Source organism: Paroedura picta, chromosome 1, assembly GCF_049243985.1.
Source record: "Paroedura picta isolate Pp20150507F chromosome 1, Ppicta_v3.0, whole genome shotgun sequence".
Taxonomy (NCBI): Eukaryota; Metazoa; Chordata; class Lepidosauria; order Squamata; family Gekkonidae; genus Paroedura; species Paroedura picta.
In genome coordinates this window covers 62233237-62247571 of record NC_135369.1, presented here as the reverse complement: position 1 = coordinate 62247571, position 14335 = coordinate 62233237, and the positions used below count along the sequence as shown (strand labels likewise).

At 41.6% G+C, this 14335-nt stretch overlaps 1 protein-coding gene across 1 annotated transcript; it reads right to left on the bottom strand.

Annotated features, from left to right (window-relative positions):
• Nucleotides 1-4431: 4431 nt before the first annotated feature.
• SRP9 (signal recognition particle 9) lies at nt 4432-11919 on the bottom strand. Its single transcript, XM_077340733.1, has 3 exons — nt 11702-11919; nt 8118-8186; nt 4432-5995 (listed from the first exon to the last, which is right to left on the bottom strand). Exons 1-3 carry the CDS (start codon nt 11771-11773, stop codon nt 5876-5878), a joined length of 261 nt encoding a protein of 86 aa, XP_077196848.1. The 5' UTR covers nt 11774-11919; the 3' UTR covers nt 4432-5875.
• Nucleotides 11920-14335: the final 2416 nt, after the last annotated feature.

The following is a 14335-nucleotide window of genomic DNA, read 5'->3' as shown; positions in this document are numbered from 1 at the left end:
AACTAGCATTTTGTTGGCAGGCCTCTAGTTCATCATAACAACAACATACATACATACATACTTACTTACTTACATACATAGCCCAAACATATACAAACTGATTGTATGCTTTAAGCATATTTTATATTTTTTCAGTTCTCCATTTTGAAGCCTGGTTTAAAATGTAGTTCTAAATAAACAAAAGGTTTTGAGTTGAATTTCTGAACACATTGTTTGAATGTAAGTATGGAAAGAATACCCAGAAGCATAGATTACTGTTCCCACAACTAGTGCTGACAGCATTTCAAGCCACATGTAAACTGCAAAAGAATATCACAGTTTTAAGTTTTGTTTCCAGCAGAGAGAATATGGACACTCCCAGAAAAGGACATAAGGAAGAAGCCAAGGGAATATCTCCAATATTACTATAGGATCAATTGATAGGCAATATCAGGAACAATAACATTTCACATTAAAACTTGCTACTGGTGGATTGTGCAGATGTCAGTTGCACACCATCCAGTCAGGGGGCTCCCGCTTCCTGATCCTGCCCCCTTCTCCCCAGTTGCAGGGCCTCCATTTTGGACGGGTTGAGTTTCAGGCAACTTTTCCTGATCCAGCCAGCCACTGCTTCCAAACAACTGGCAAATGTTTCTGGGCCGTCCATTAGGAGATAGAGTTGAGTGTCATCTGCATACTGATGACACCCCAGCCCATAACTTTGGACCAACTGGGCTAGAGGGTGCATATAGATGTTGAAGAGTGTAGGGGAGAGTATCGTCTCCTGCGGCACCCCACATGGGAGCACAAAGGGGACTGACAACTCCTCAACCACTGTAATCTTCTGTGACCTGTTCTTAAGAAAGGAGGTCAGTCACTTCAAGACTATCCCCATGTCAGTGAGTCAGCAAACCAAAATCTTGTGATCGACCACATAAAATACAGCCGATAGATCTAATAGCACAAGAATGGCTGACCAGCCTCAGTGCCGAAGATAGTCCATCAGAGCAACCAGCATGGTCTCCACCTCATGGCCAGGATGGAAGCTGTACTGGTATGGGTCCAGGGCCAAAGTTTCCTCCAAAAATGCTAGGAGCTGGTCCACTGCAGCACTTACAACTACCTTACCCAGGAACGCCAAATACAAAACTGGGCAGTAACCGGGCTGGATCTGCGGATCCAGCAATGGTTTTTTTCAGAAGGGGATGCACCACTGATGCCTTGAGCCTCAGTGGATCACCTATTTCCCTCAGTGGATTTCCCACAGTGGATCACCTATCTGCTGGTCACCCGACTTGAGCAGCCATGAGGGACGGGGATCAAGGGGGCAAGTGGTTGCCTTCACTGACCTAGCAATTTGTCCTCTTCAGATAAAGAGACACCTGAAGCCATCAAACCTAATCTCCTGCGATGGCCACAGATCTTCCAGTTCACATTCTGTATCAACTATGGCAGTAGGTTCATGGCGGACGACAAGACTTTGTCCGCAAAAAAGCCCACAAAAGCTTCACAGCCAAGGTCCAATTTACTACTGTTTTGGCGTAATTCCTTGAGGGCGGTAAGAATCGAACTACCCTAAACAATTGGGTTGGGTAAGACCTATCAGACGCAATTTCTTCAGTGAAGTAATCATGCTTTGCTGCTTTCACCACCATCCCATATGGCCTCATAAGCGTGCAATGAGATGTTCTTGCCGCTTTGTCGCAAGTCTTCCGCTGTACTCGCTCTAGCCACCTAACCTCCCTCTTCCTTTCCCAAAGTTCTAAGGAGAACCAAGGAGCCTGTTTGAGGCAAGGGTGGAGAGGATGCTCAGGAACAATCTTGTCAATGATGGCCAACAAATGGGATTGCCAGTCCTCCAAGGCCTCCAACGAGAGACTGGAAAGCATCGGATCCCAAAGAGCATTCAGGAATTTCTGATTCCGTAAGTCTCCGTGGGTGAGCTAAAATATGTCCGTCACCCAAACAGGTAGAGGGTGGCAGCTGATATTTCAGGGTATGGTGGTCTGACCATGGAATTTTGTTATTTTCCACCAGATCTACCTCCACCCCAGTATCAAAGATCAGATCGAGGGTATGCCCAACCTGATGGGGGGGGGGCAGCAACAAATTGCGAGAACTCTAGTGTTGCCATGGCCAGCACCAGATTTGGGCCCAGTCCTGGGGACACAGAGTTCACATGGACATTGAAGTCTCCTAGAATCAACAGTCTGGGGAACTGCAATTTCTAGGCAGCCTCCTCCTCCCACAGGCCTAGCAGGGCATTTTAGGGGGCAGTGGGTGATTGGCACACCATCCAGATGGCCACATTCTCAACTGACTCCCAGCCCAGGCTGACACATTCCACCCCTGCGATTGATGGTGCCAGGAGAGCCCTGAAGGAATAGGTGCACCTCCCCAACCATAGAGCTGAGGCTGGTGCAAGACGAGGAACCTGGGAGGTGCTAGGTCTTTCAGGGCAACAGTGTTGCCATTGTGTTGTTATCACAGGTCTCAGTGATACACGCCAGGCCCACCCCGTGCCATGCAAAGTAATCCAGCAGAGGCAAGGACTTGTTCTTCATCGACTTGGTGTTACAGAGCATTAGTACCAGCTCCACCCTAGCTCTCACTCTTTCAAACCTGGGGATGGGACGGAGGTTTGAAGGACAGCCCATGTATCGACTGGGGCCCCGTCTGTGAGAACCCCACAATCGGAGCCATCTTGGACCTATGTAAATCATTGCCCCTCTATTATTGAATCTCCCCCCCCCCCACTGCTATACCTCCTTTGCCCCAGAAGTGCTGGAATTCTAAATTGCAGGAGTCATTATCCTGTTTATATTAAAAACCATTTGCCATTCTGTCAGTTTCTGAGAATTATCGGGAACTGCACTAACATTCAGGATTTCCATAGAGAAACAGTCACTTTGAGGTACAATCTGGCAGTGAAAGGGTGTCCTAAGAAAACATTGCAGTCTGCATATCTCAAGGCTGCCGTCATGTGACAGGGAGGCATTCCTTAGGGCTTAGGGCAGGGGTAGTCAAACTGACAGGAGCTCATGGGAATTGTAGCCCATGGACATCTGGAGGGCCACAGTTTGACTACCCCTGCCTTAAGGGAAAAAATAACTGATTCAGGCTTATAGTCTCTTATAGTACAGTTGGATGGGGGGAAGCATTTATAAGAACTGGATTATACGACATATCCTTCTCTGACAAAAGCATTGCTTTTAAGAGAACTTCAGATCTGTAAGACAAATTAGTTCACAGCAACACATTTCAACTATTAACACTCAGAAAAATTTCTTAGTATTTAGTTTCACAAGTGGCCATTTTCCCTATAAAAACTGTTGACTTCTGTGAATTCACAAGGTTTATGAAAAATTCTATGAAACCATATGATAACAGTATACCCTAAGCATTTCACAACATGCAACTCTCATTCAATCGTTTGTGGTCAGATGTCTGTGTCAAATCACATGGGGGGAAAACAGAAAGGAAACTTGGGGAACATTAACATAATCTCTTTATATAAAAAAACAGGGCCACCTTTAGCACAACACTTTGTAGAACATTTACTCAAACTTACTACTCCTTTTTGACCATTGTGGATTCTGAAGTTGACAACCTAAATATGAGAACAGCACTTTTTTCTTCTAAACTGGTTTAGTGGGACCGCTGATGAGCTAACATTCTACAGGTTAGTGTACATTTTAGCTAAAAAGAATTTATACACTCTAATAATTTTTGGAACTCTCCCCTCTTCTCTATATGTCTATAAATGGGAATGACCAGCTGTGTCACAAGCTATCTGTTCATACCATAGATTAGGGTTGGGGCCTGACCACAGAAGTCCACTGGGTTTCTGTCATAACTTGGTTTGGTATAGGGCTATTGGGTTGACATGACTCCCTGCAAGCTTCATGACTAGGCTAATGTTTTATTCTCTTTCCTGTTTCCCAGAAGTGCAAATGTGCTGTAATCTTGTGTTCTTGAACATACAGCAGGTGAACACACAGCAAGTGTTGTTCAAAACCAGGGCGGGTTATTGAAGACAGCCCCCTGAAATACCTTTATCTGTATAAGATATTCAGAGGATATGCAATGGACCTCCATTTGAAGACAGAAGTTGGTTTACCACCCTGGTGAATGCAAAATGATATAAAAGCGTATTTTATGCATATCTGTGTTTTTCTAAAACAATGGCATGCACTTAATAGTGAGCTCTGAGGAACACCTGTATAGGTTGAAATACATTGGGTCTTTGGATGTTAGGTTTTTGGAACTTATACGTGGGACTTGCTGTTTTTATTGTTTTTTATACTTTTATATACTTGAGTTCCATAAATAAAATTTAAATTAAATACTTTTAAAATAAATAAACCAGCAATATTCTCCACCTTCTCAAATTCTCCATTTCAGGCTGTGTTTTTCCTCCCCTTTTTGGTTGATGGAATAAAGCAAACCCGACATACTCAAGAAATTTAATTGCCTTATTTCTTCAATGGGAAGACATACAAGCACAAGATACAAGAAACAGCTTGCACATCCCTAAGACACTTGAAGAAATCAGATTGATTTTTGCCTTCATACAAAACCTTCATATAAGGTTTGCAACACAAAAAACAGAACACACAGACTTTGATAGATATGCAAGTCTTTGAACCTTGACAGTTTAACTTTCAATTACTGTTACAGCCACTTCAGTCTACAGCATGCCAGCTGCAAATATAGCTGAAAGTCCATTGTCACTGAAAGATGGCACCAATAAATATGTATAATACATACTCAAACATACACTGGAGACCAAAGAAACATTAGGACATGCCACTGTACTGCCAAATATGTTGTTCTGCTGACCTTTTAATCAACACCCCAAGTGACATGGAGAAGCCAACTTGTATTAGCAATCTGTAAAGGTTGGTTTCTCTGTCACATTGGGGGTAAAATGTTTCCCTGAAATGTGAATGAAAGTTTAAGATACATATCTTGATTTAGAATCAATACAGACCGTCTGAGCAGTAGAACTTTATATTACCTATAGTGGTACCACTATATTGAATATGGGACACCCCAGCAGAGGCTTAGTTGTATTAAGCAGCAACAATGCAATAGGGAAAAATTTAAAGTTCACAAGATAAGAACCACCATATAGTTTATGAATGGGTAGAGGAGGAGATTAATCATTGTGGCAGCTGCTCTAAAAGCCATTAGTGTCTTTGCTGCAAAATAACAGGCAATTGGAATAAGTTTGGCATATGGCCTCTGTTCTGTGGCTCAGCTTTAGAGGTAAGTATCGATTCACCATCTTTCTTGTCAGTTTCTGTCATAACTTGGTTTGGTATAGGGCTAGGAGAGTATGCTGAATGCGTTTCTATTTCTCATACGACTACTGAACAGATATGGAACAATCAGAAACGTTAAGGAAAACACCAGTTCTGAATGCAACGGGTCAGATGCATGAAATTATCCATAGTTTGGCAATTTTAATTTATTTTGGAAGGTGCTATTGCTTATATTAATATATAAAGCTTACTTCAGAAACTATTATTTTTGTGTTAGCAAACGAAAACAAGCAATCAGAAGTTCTTCTGTACAAATAACATCTTGCAATGCACCTTTGTTTTTTAGACAGCACTCAATATTTACAAAAGAAGATGTCCAAATACAGCCTAAAATACTTTAACCTTCAGTATTTTCTGTAGAAGACATTTGCTCAAATAAAAAAAATAGAGGCTTTCGAATGAAAGCAAAACATTTTCTATCCACTCTGGAACTTGGAAATCCTTACAAAACCCACTTTAGACTTTAATAATCCACTTGATGCTACACTTGTTCTGTTCCAAAATTTGCCCAAACCCAAGAGGTTTTCTTCCTGTGAAAGATGACTGAGGATTCATTCATCTCCAGCTATTCAGTCCGTTTCCATAGCAACACTGCGAGATTCTCTGGCTACCATGAGTCGCATTAGTTGACTGTGGAATTTCTCAATCTTCTTTACATCTTGAGCCTGGTCTGTCCTATAGAGAAGACACTTTGAAAATAGAGGGAAAACTTAAATGCATGTAGATTGACAGAAGTCTAATATTATATTAGGTTATATAAAAAGCATAATAAAAGCTTCCACTAGAAATAAAGACATAGGTTGAACCCCATTTACATTGTGTTCTCAGATTTGGTGCTCTCAGATTTTGGAGATAAAATCAAAGATCTAAATTGCTGTGGTTCACAGTTGTGAGGTTAAGGCATCTTCTCTAGAAATAACAGTAAGAACAGCTATTCAAGTCTTCCGTGCAAAACATAACTTTTGACTGAATGCAATGACTGCTCTCCTCTAATTGCATGTAAGTGCCTAGAATGTAGATTCATTCATTTATTAACAATAGTAGATCACAGTTTATAAAAGCCACTGAAGTGCTATAAAACGATTACTATAGCTACAACAGGATTATTTGAAGAACCGTATTTTGCCCATGAAAATGTGCCTTACTACTGATCATTAGCTCACGTCTTAGCTCATGTCTTAAGAGATTTATTAACACACTTATTCTCCCTTTCCCACCTACTACAAAATAAAAGGGGGCTCCAAGACAAACAACTACTACCCCCCTCCATTTTCATAGCTTTAGCTGCTGCTATATAAATTCAGCCAATGCGCCAACATTGAACATGTCTGTTCCCCAATCAGAAAGTGAAGCATATGTTCCTTTCTCTTTGGTTTAATTAGAATCCAAAACACTAATGACCATCTTCAGAATTAGATTTATGAGCCTGCTGCTGTTAAGAAATTAGGTTATGTTGACATAAGAAACAGGATGACCATTGCTGAACATGGCCTCTTGATAGAGTTGTGTGTCCCATTCTGATGGAAGACACTGCAAGTTTTAAATTCAAGTGCAGCAAACAAATGGCACAGTTTAAAAATTTAAAAACAGTTATATTGGCAGACTCAACATCTTAAGAATCATAAGATTTGGAATGGAATCAACTGATTAACAGCCTTAGTATGTCCAAAAGGTTAGCCATTCAGCTGGCAAGAAATGAAGCACAATATTCATATTCTCCCCTTAGCTATAGGCTTAATATGAGATGAGAACAGCTATTCAGAATGTTTTCTTATTTCAGCCAGTCTTGTGATTCTATTTGACTAATTCTTCTCATTTCCGTTCTATTCCATTTCTCTTCAATCTCTGCTACATTGTTAAGTATTCAATATGTGGACATTTCTAAAGGAACAGGTTAAACAGAAGCCATTAGACATGATACCGAAATAGACCTTAAAATAAAATAAAGAAGAGCCACCATGTTCAGAGGCTATCAAATATCTTGACAAACAGGCAACTGTATCCTCCATATCTTATACTTGAACTTTCAGAGGTCAGTGTTAGAACCAGAGCTAGACTACTGCTCTGTCAAGACTGTCACAGCCACCAATACCCTCAGTGAATAAAATGCAGCTAATTATAGCACTGTAATTAGACATTCTATCAAGCCTAATCAACTACAGACCATTCTTAAGGCTTACACATAGTTTCTGAATACCACAGGCCCTTGTTCGAACAATGCTAGAAAGAGTTTAAGTGAACAAACAAAAAACAGTGGCAGTAGATGTTGTTCTGAAGATTATGGTTAATTCTGAGATTAAAATTTAGAAAGTGCGCAATGCTTTTTCAAGGTACCCATCATCACCACCCATGGAATATTTACAAAATTGTTCCAAAGCCCATAGAAACATTCATCCATAGAGTTTTAGGGCCAAAAAACAGAATATTCAGGACATGTGTAAACAGATGCTTCATGATACACAAAAGTGAAACACAGTATCAGAAGCAATTTTCAAGGCAGCAGGGATAAGGATAGAGAAGAGAAAAACTAGTTAATCATTATCACTCCCATCACCTTTTATTCTCAAAACCCTCAAGCTGCTTTGCTCCTGTGCAGGAGAAGAGCTGTGGGTATCCAGAATCTTTTTGCTCCCAGATGGGAAAGCACTTTGGGGACCTTGAACAACCGAACAGGAAGAGGGAAAGGGTCAAGGGATCCCCCTATCATCACCACCACTTTTCAGCGACAGGGCAAAAGTTCTAAAATAAGGGCTAAAGTAGATCCTAAAATAAGGGCTAAACAAGTATGGTACAAATAAAAATTTTACTTACAACTGTATCATCTGTTACTTTGATGCAAAGATTCCCATCACAGTGCCGGTATTTGAGTACCACACGTACCTGAAATGACAGTCACCATTTCAAATGATGATCAGTAACATCTGTACAGCTATTGCTTTCACATAGCAATTTCAAAATATGACGGTCAGTTCCTGAATCTAGATTTGTCATGTAACTAAAATTATACTTTATCACCCAATTGCATATACAAATATTCAGGCATGTACTTATTTACAAACCTACCTTAATCCAACATACCAAGTGTACTTTACTTATATTTACACTTTAAAAGATTACCAGTGATGCCAAGCCATGCTACTAGTGTCCTACTTGCCTCTGGAATACTTAGCCACAGTGATCCATGCAATAGTCACCTCTAGACTAGACTTCTGCAACTTGCTCTATGAAGGCCTGCCCTTAACTTTGATCTGGAAACTGCAATTGGTCCAGAATGCTTTGGCCAGGATCCTCACAGGTACTCTTAAGATCCCACATCAGACTTTCTCTCCAACAACTCTGCTGGCTAACAGTTGAATTCCGGATCACACAAGGTCTTGGTAATTACTTTCAAGGCCATACACAGTCTGGACCCAACATACCCGAGAGACCACCTCTCTTCCTACACCTCTCAAAGAGCCCTATGCACTGCCACTTCCAACCGGCTGGAGATCCCTGGCCCTAAGACAGCACATTGGACCTCAACTTGGGCCAGAGCTTTCTCTGAGCCTCAGGGGACGGCAATATAGAAATGTAAGAAATAAAATCAATAACATGGGAGGATATAATGCCTTAAATGTAGAATCAAACACTAGGAGCCAGAATGTTTTAGGGCAGAAGAACCAACTGCTGGTTTGTTCCTCACTGTGGTACACCTCTTCCTCCATGCTTGCAGTTTAGTAAGTCCAATACTGCGGCCTAGAAATTGTCAGTCTTGGGTCTATAAAAGGGGAATGACAGGCTCTTACAGAATATGAGACTATCCAAGAATTTAGTGGCATCTGGGAGAGAAGACTTTCCAAAAGTAGTAAAACCCTTTTGGCATAGGAGTAGCAGCACATCATGCAAGTCTGAAAAGAGGAAAACATTTACTGCTTCACAGTAGTAACTTTAAAAATTTTGTGAAGGTTAGATATACATGAAGGTTCACATCTGATACCCAGATCTGTAGGAAGGGTGGTGAGACTTATCTTAAAAACGACAATGTATATTAGAATATAAAAAAGGACAGTGTAGTGATGATTAAAACTCTGAAAATGATTGGCAGAGCTGCCCATGTGTCACGGAAAAAGAACTGGCTGATCAGCTCTGATCCCAAGATTCTCTAGCTATCATTCTCTGAACAATTCTTAATGTAGCACAGGAAATACAGAAGGAGCAGCAGTTCATAGAACCACAGAAATCAAGATATGCAAGTGTCAAAAGGAGTGGCCAAGAACAAGAATGGTGCAGTGGTTACAGAGTCACCCTAGCTGTGGAGCAGCCTTTCACTGGAGCAGGTATGTGACTCAATAATAAAACATCTGCTTGGTTCAATCCCCAACATCTCCAGTCAAAGGGATCAGGTAGGAGGTGATCTACTGCCAGTCTAAGTAGACAATACTGATTGGCCAAAAGATCTGATTGAGCGTATGCTTCATCTGCTCATGAGACCCAGATCCAAATCCCCACTCTGTGGTGGAAGCTTGCTTGGTGACTGTTGACCAGTCACACATACTCAGCCTAACTTACCTCACAGTGTTGTTGTAAGTGTTGCCTTAGGAAGATAGGCAACATTAAGTCTAAAACAAAGCAGCATCTCTCCAATCACACCTAGATTAGTGGTAATTTCTGTGATTTGTTTTCTGTCATGCATGCTGTATAACTTCTGCTACCAATTTTTTAAAGAACTGACAGATTTGATAAGCCATATTCAAGACAAACTTCTCTGCTTTTGAAACTCAGATTAAATCATTACATGGGTGAACTATCCAACTGCCTTACAGACCTTAAGAAAATATAATTGCATTGGCAGCATAAACATGGTATAATTCCTCCACAATATACCAAGAAAGCACATTTGAGAGATAGCTAGGTAGAAACAAAGTAAAGTTACACCCAGAGAAAACTGAATAGTGATGACTCATAATTCCATGTCTGGCTAAGAAGAAACACATTAATAATCCAAGAGCATCTTCTGTATCAGTCCAGCCAAGAGCAGATTTAAAAGGGATGTACTCAAACACACCCAGGTGCATGCAAAAAGATCAAGGTAAGGTTAGTTTACACACAGTATTGCTGATTAATAAGTACTGGTATTATATTTTAATAACTGTGTTCCACACTATATAGGCTTAAGTTCATTTCCTTGGTATTGACCTTATTTGGCTCAGTCCCCCATGTGCCTAATAATTCTATCTTTCATCTACCAATTTGCCTGGGACTGACATTAGGTTAACTGTTCCATACTTTACTGGTTCCCCTCTGTACCCTTCTTAAAAAATTGGCATAATATTTACAATTCCTCAGTCCTTTCATACACTGGCGTGTGTTAGTGGCAACAATCTATACTGCTTAAAAGTTCAACAATTTAACTAACTATCTTAAGAGCCCATAGGTGGATCTCATTAAGAGGAGGAGACTTATTGGCCTTTAATTTCCCCAGTAGGTTGATAATGTACTCTCTCATCACCTCAATTTGACTCCACTCCTGGTACATGCCCTACATTTTCTACAGTTAACATATAGGCAAAGAATTAATTTAGCCTCTCTGCCATCTCTTTTTAACATCTTTTTATTCCTTGGTCATCCAAAGGAACAACTGCCTCTCTGGCAGGTTTCCTGCACAAAATAGTTGTGTGTGTGCACACGTATAATAATAATAATTTGTATATACATGCTTATTACTTGCCTTGATGCTTTAGCAATCTGCTCCTCAAATTCTCTTTTTGCTTGCATAACTGACCCTGTGTTCCATCTGTTCACTTTCTTGGGGCAAACCTATTTTTAAAAAGATACTTTTAAAATCATTTATGCTTCTTTGGTTGTTAACCTCACTGGCATCCTTTTAGTCTTACTAGTGCCTTTCCTAACCTGGAGAAAGCATCCTATCTAGACTTCCAAACATTTAGCAAAAGGCTTTTGCTTTCCAGAAAGAGAGCCATTCAAACAGCAGAAAAATATTACGAGCCAGTTTTTCACATTTCAATGAAGGCAAACTTCTATAAATAGACCTCAACCTTTCACATTGCAGTTCTGGGATTTCATTTACAAAGTTTTTATTTGCAGAATAAACTCTAAGCTGTTATTGCTGTCAGCCATTCAGTCGAGTGCGATTCTGGGCGATCCCATGGCACAGCTGTCGCCACGACCCCCAATCCCCCGCCGCCTCCCTCAGCCGTGCAATGTTCTGGCCGGTGTGCATTTTGACCGTGTCCATGCAAAGCTAACGAGTCGCACCTACCGGCGGAGGGAAAGCCTCATTAGCCCCATGTTTGCTCCCGCAGCTCTTCAGCCCAACCCCGACCCTTCCCTTCCCAGCTTCTGCCATTGGCCTCTGTTTCCACCAGCCACAGATATCCCTTCTCACTGTCGAGTACCTTCATAGGGTCAGACAAGTACAGCTTCTCGGCTGCGCGACTGAACTCCTCCCAGGTCTGATAATGCGGCATAACGAAATCCTTCTCGCCAGGAAAAATACAGCTCAGCAACCCACCCGACGCGCAGCAAGATGGCGGGTTAAGGCAGGACTAACTTCAGCAGGGAGCCGAACTATTGGGTTAAATGGGAAGGCTGACCAATAAGGAAGCCCACTATGGCAAACGCACCCTTCCCGCCTTCATTTCCTTCCGGTGTCAAGAGAGGGGAAAGTCACTATAGAGAGCTCGATTGTCAAACACGAACGGGTTCCGGAGGCCGGACACACGGAGGGGCTGTCCGGTAGCGCCCCCTGATGGTACAAAAGGAGGAAAGCTTCCAGCGCAGGCGCATTCACTCTCTGCAACATTTCAAAAGGCTCCTCCTTAGGGCTTCCGTCACCATTTCGAATGGGATATGACTGGCCAGTAAGACTCTGATTGTATTGTGCTACTTCAGACCAACACGGCTACTCATTTGAATCTGGCCAGTAAGAGTTCACAAGCTTGGGGGGTCCTGAGGAATCTCGGGGGTGGGGGGTGGGGGCTGGGGGCTGGGGGGGGGGGGGTGGAGTGGAAATCCCCTCCCCCCTCCCCTCCCCTCCCGAAAGTCTGTGAGCTGCCGTCGCTTCTTCCGCTGGTCCTTGCAGTGAAGCCCAGCTTCTGCATTTCCTTGTCTGGAGCATGCTTCGTCTTCTGCAGGCAGGTTTTAATTAGAAAAAAAGGATAATGCACAAATATATATCTTTTCTTCGTAGCTGGATGGTGCTGTCCCTGCCTCCCTTATGTGGACACTTCGGGGTAACTTTATTGCTTTTATTATCGAGACTATCCATTTCATTTATTATCGGATACACTTCTGCCATCTTTCCCTCTGCTGCAAGGCTCTTGGGGCAGCCTACAACATAAAATTAATATAAAAATAACATAAACGAATTAAAATTCATCTCAACAAACAGCTCAAAAACAACTATTGATAAATGAAGCTTGAATTCAGTGGCACCTTTAAGACCAACGAACTTAGCAAATTGGCTACCCAAATGAATCTATTGAGAAATAAAATACTTCCTGCATGTCAGATCACTTTGAAGCAAAATGAAAGCAAATTAAAGCATCCATCGAAACAAATCAGTTTAAACCCAGTTAGGCACACTCTTTGTAGAACAGCAGAATACCCGAAGGAGACAGTGGAAACAAAAGGCATTAATTATTAAACCAAGAGCAAGGAAACAATTGAGGTAATTCAACTACCATAATAACAAAATGAGCAAGCAAATGTTCAACAAGATCCAAAGCCTGGGGAATTGCTAAGGGACATGCTGAACCTATGGTGCTGCTAGTTATAGTAAAACAGGAGGGGGGGTGTTTGTAAGAAAACTTGGAAATATCATGTTAGCCTCCAAAAGAAACATTCTAAACTCCAGGGGTGGAGGGGGCTTGAATAGGTTTGATTCCTGTTCATTCAACAGCTGACACATTCTGGAGTCCTTCCAGTCTCACCAGGCCAGGTTTGGTTGGGTGTGTGTCTCCTTGTTTTGATTAGTATATAAAATACCTGAAGAATAAGCAAAAACCTCTCCATTATCTGTAGGTGGTTTAGTTGGGCATTTTTCATTATTGGCATACTTTACTACTAGATGGAACAGGGGTGCCCAATTGGCTGTTTTTAGAAAGTGAGTGGAGATTTCGCCCAACAGGGCTTCTGCTTGGCCACTGAAGACCTAATAGGCTATGCAAAATAAAAAATAAAAAAATCATTGTTTGGACAGCTGCCACCATGGCCCCAAGGATCTTCATGCATGGGGGGTGGGGAGTAAAAGCTGGATCTACATAAATCCTCATGGATCTTATAGTTTTTTAAAACAATTTTTCATCAATTTCATCAAATACAAAATCAACTCACATGTCAATGCCAAGATCATGGGTGGAACCATAAAAAACACATGCGATTCAACTACTATAATAACAACTTTATAGTGCTGTCGGTGTGGAAAAAAATATGAATCTGAGGCATGGGTCCACATGAAACATATCAGGTCCATAGCTACAGATTGCACTACAAAATCATAGATCCACCATGGATTTGATATGTAATTTGCATATGAGTTTGGAGTAATCCAATGCAAAAATACTGAGGATCTGTAAGGATTTGTGCTTTGAAACCACATTTGTGTACCATGGCCACAGATTGTAATATCATGCACTTTTTCATTGTAACAGTGTGTTCTCTAACAGTCACATTTCCAGAACGCAGCCATTCTGCTGAATTGTATTTTTGCAGGGAGCTTAGGCTATGGAGGGTACCCCCCCCCCATCGTTGGGACTCCAAAATCACGGGGCATCTCTAGTTGATTCTACCTGAAAATTGAACTTGGAAGGGTCAAATTAGGGACACCCAAACAAATTACTCCCCAGGAAAGTGCTTTTCAGGGAGATATCAGGCATGAGTTCTGGAATATATTGAAGAAGAAGAAGAGTTGGTTCTTATATGCCGCTTTTCCCTACCCGAAGGAGGCTCAAAGCGGCTTACAGTCGCCTTCCCTTTCCTCTCCCCACAACAGACACCCTGTGGGGTGGGTGAGGCTGAGAGAGCCCTGA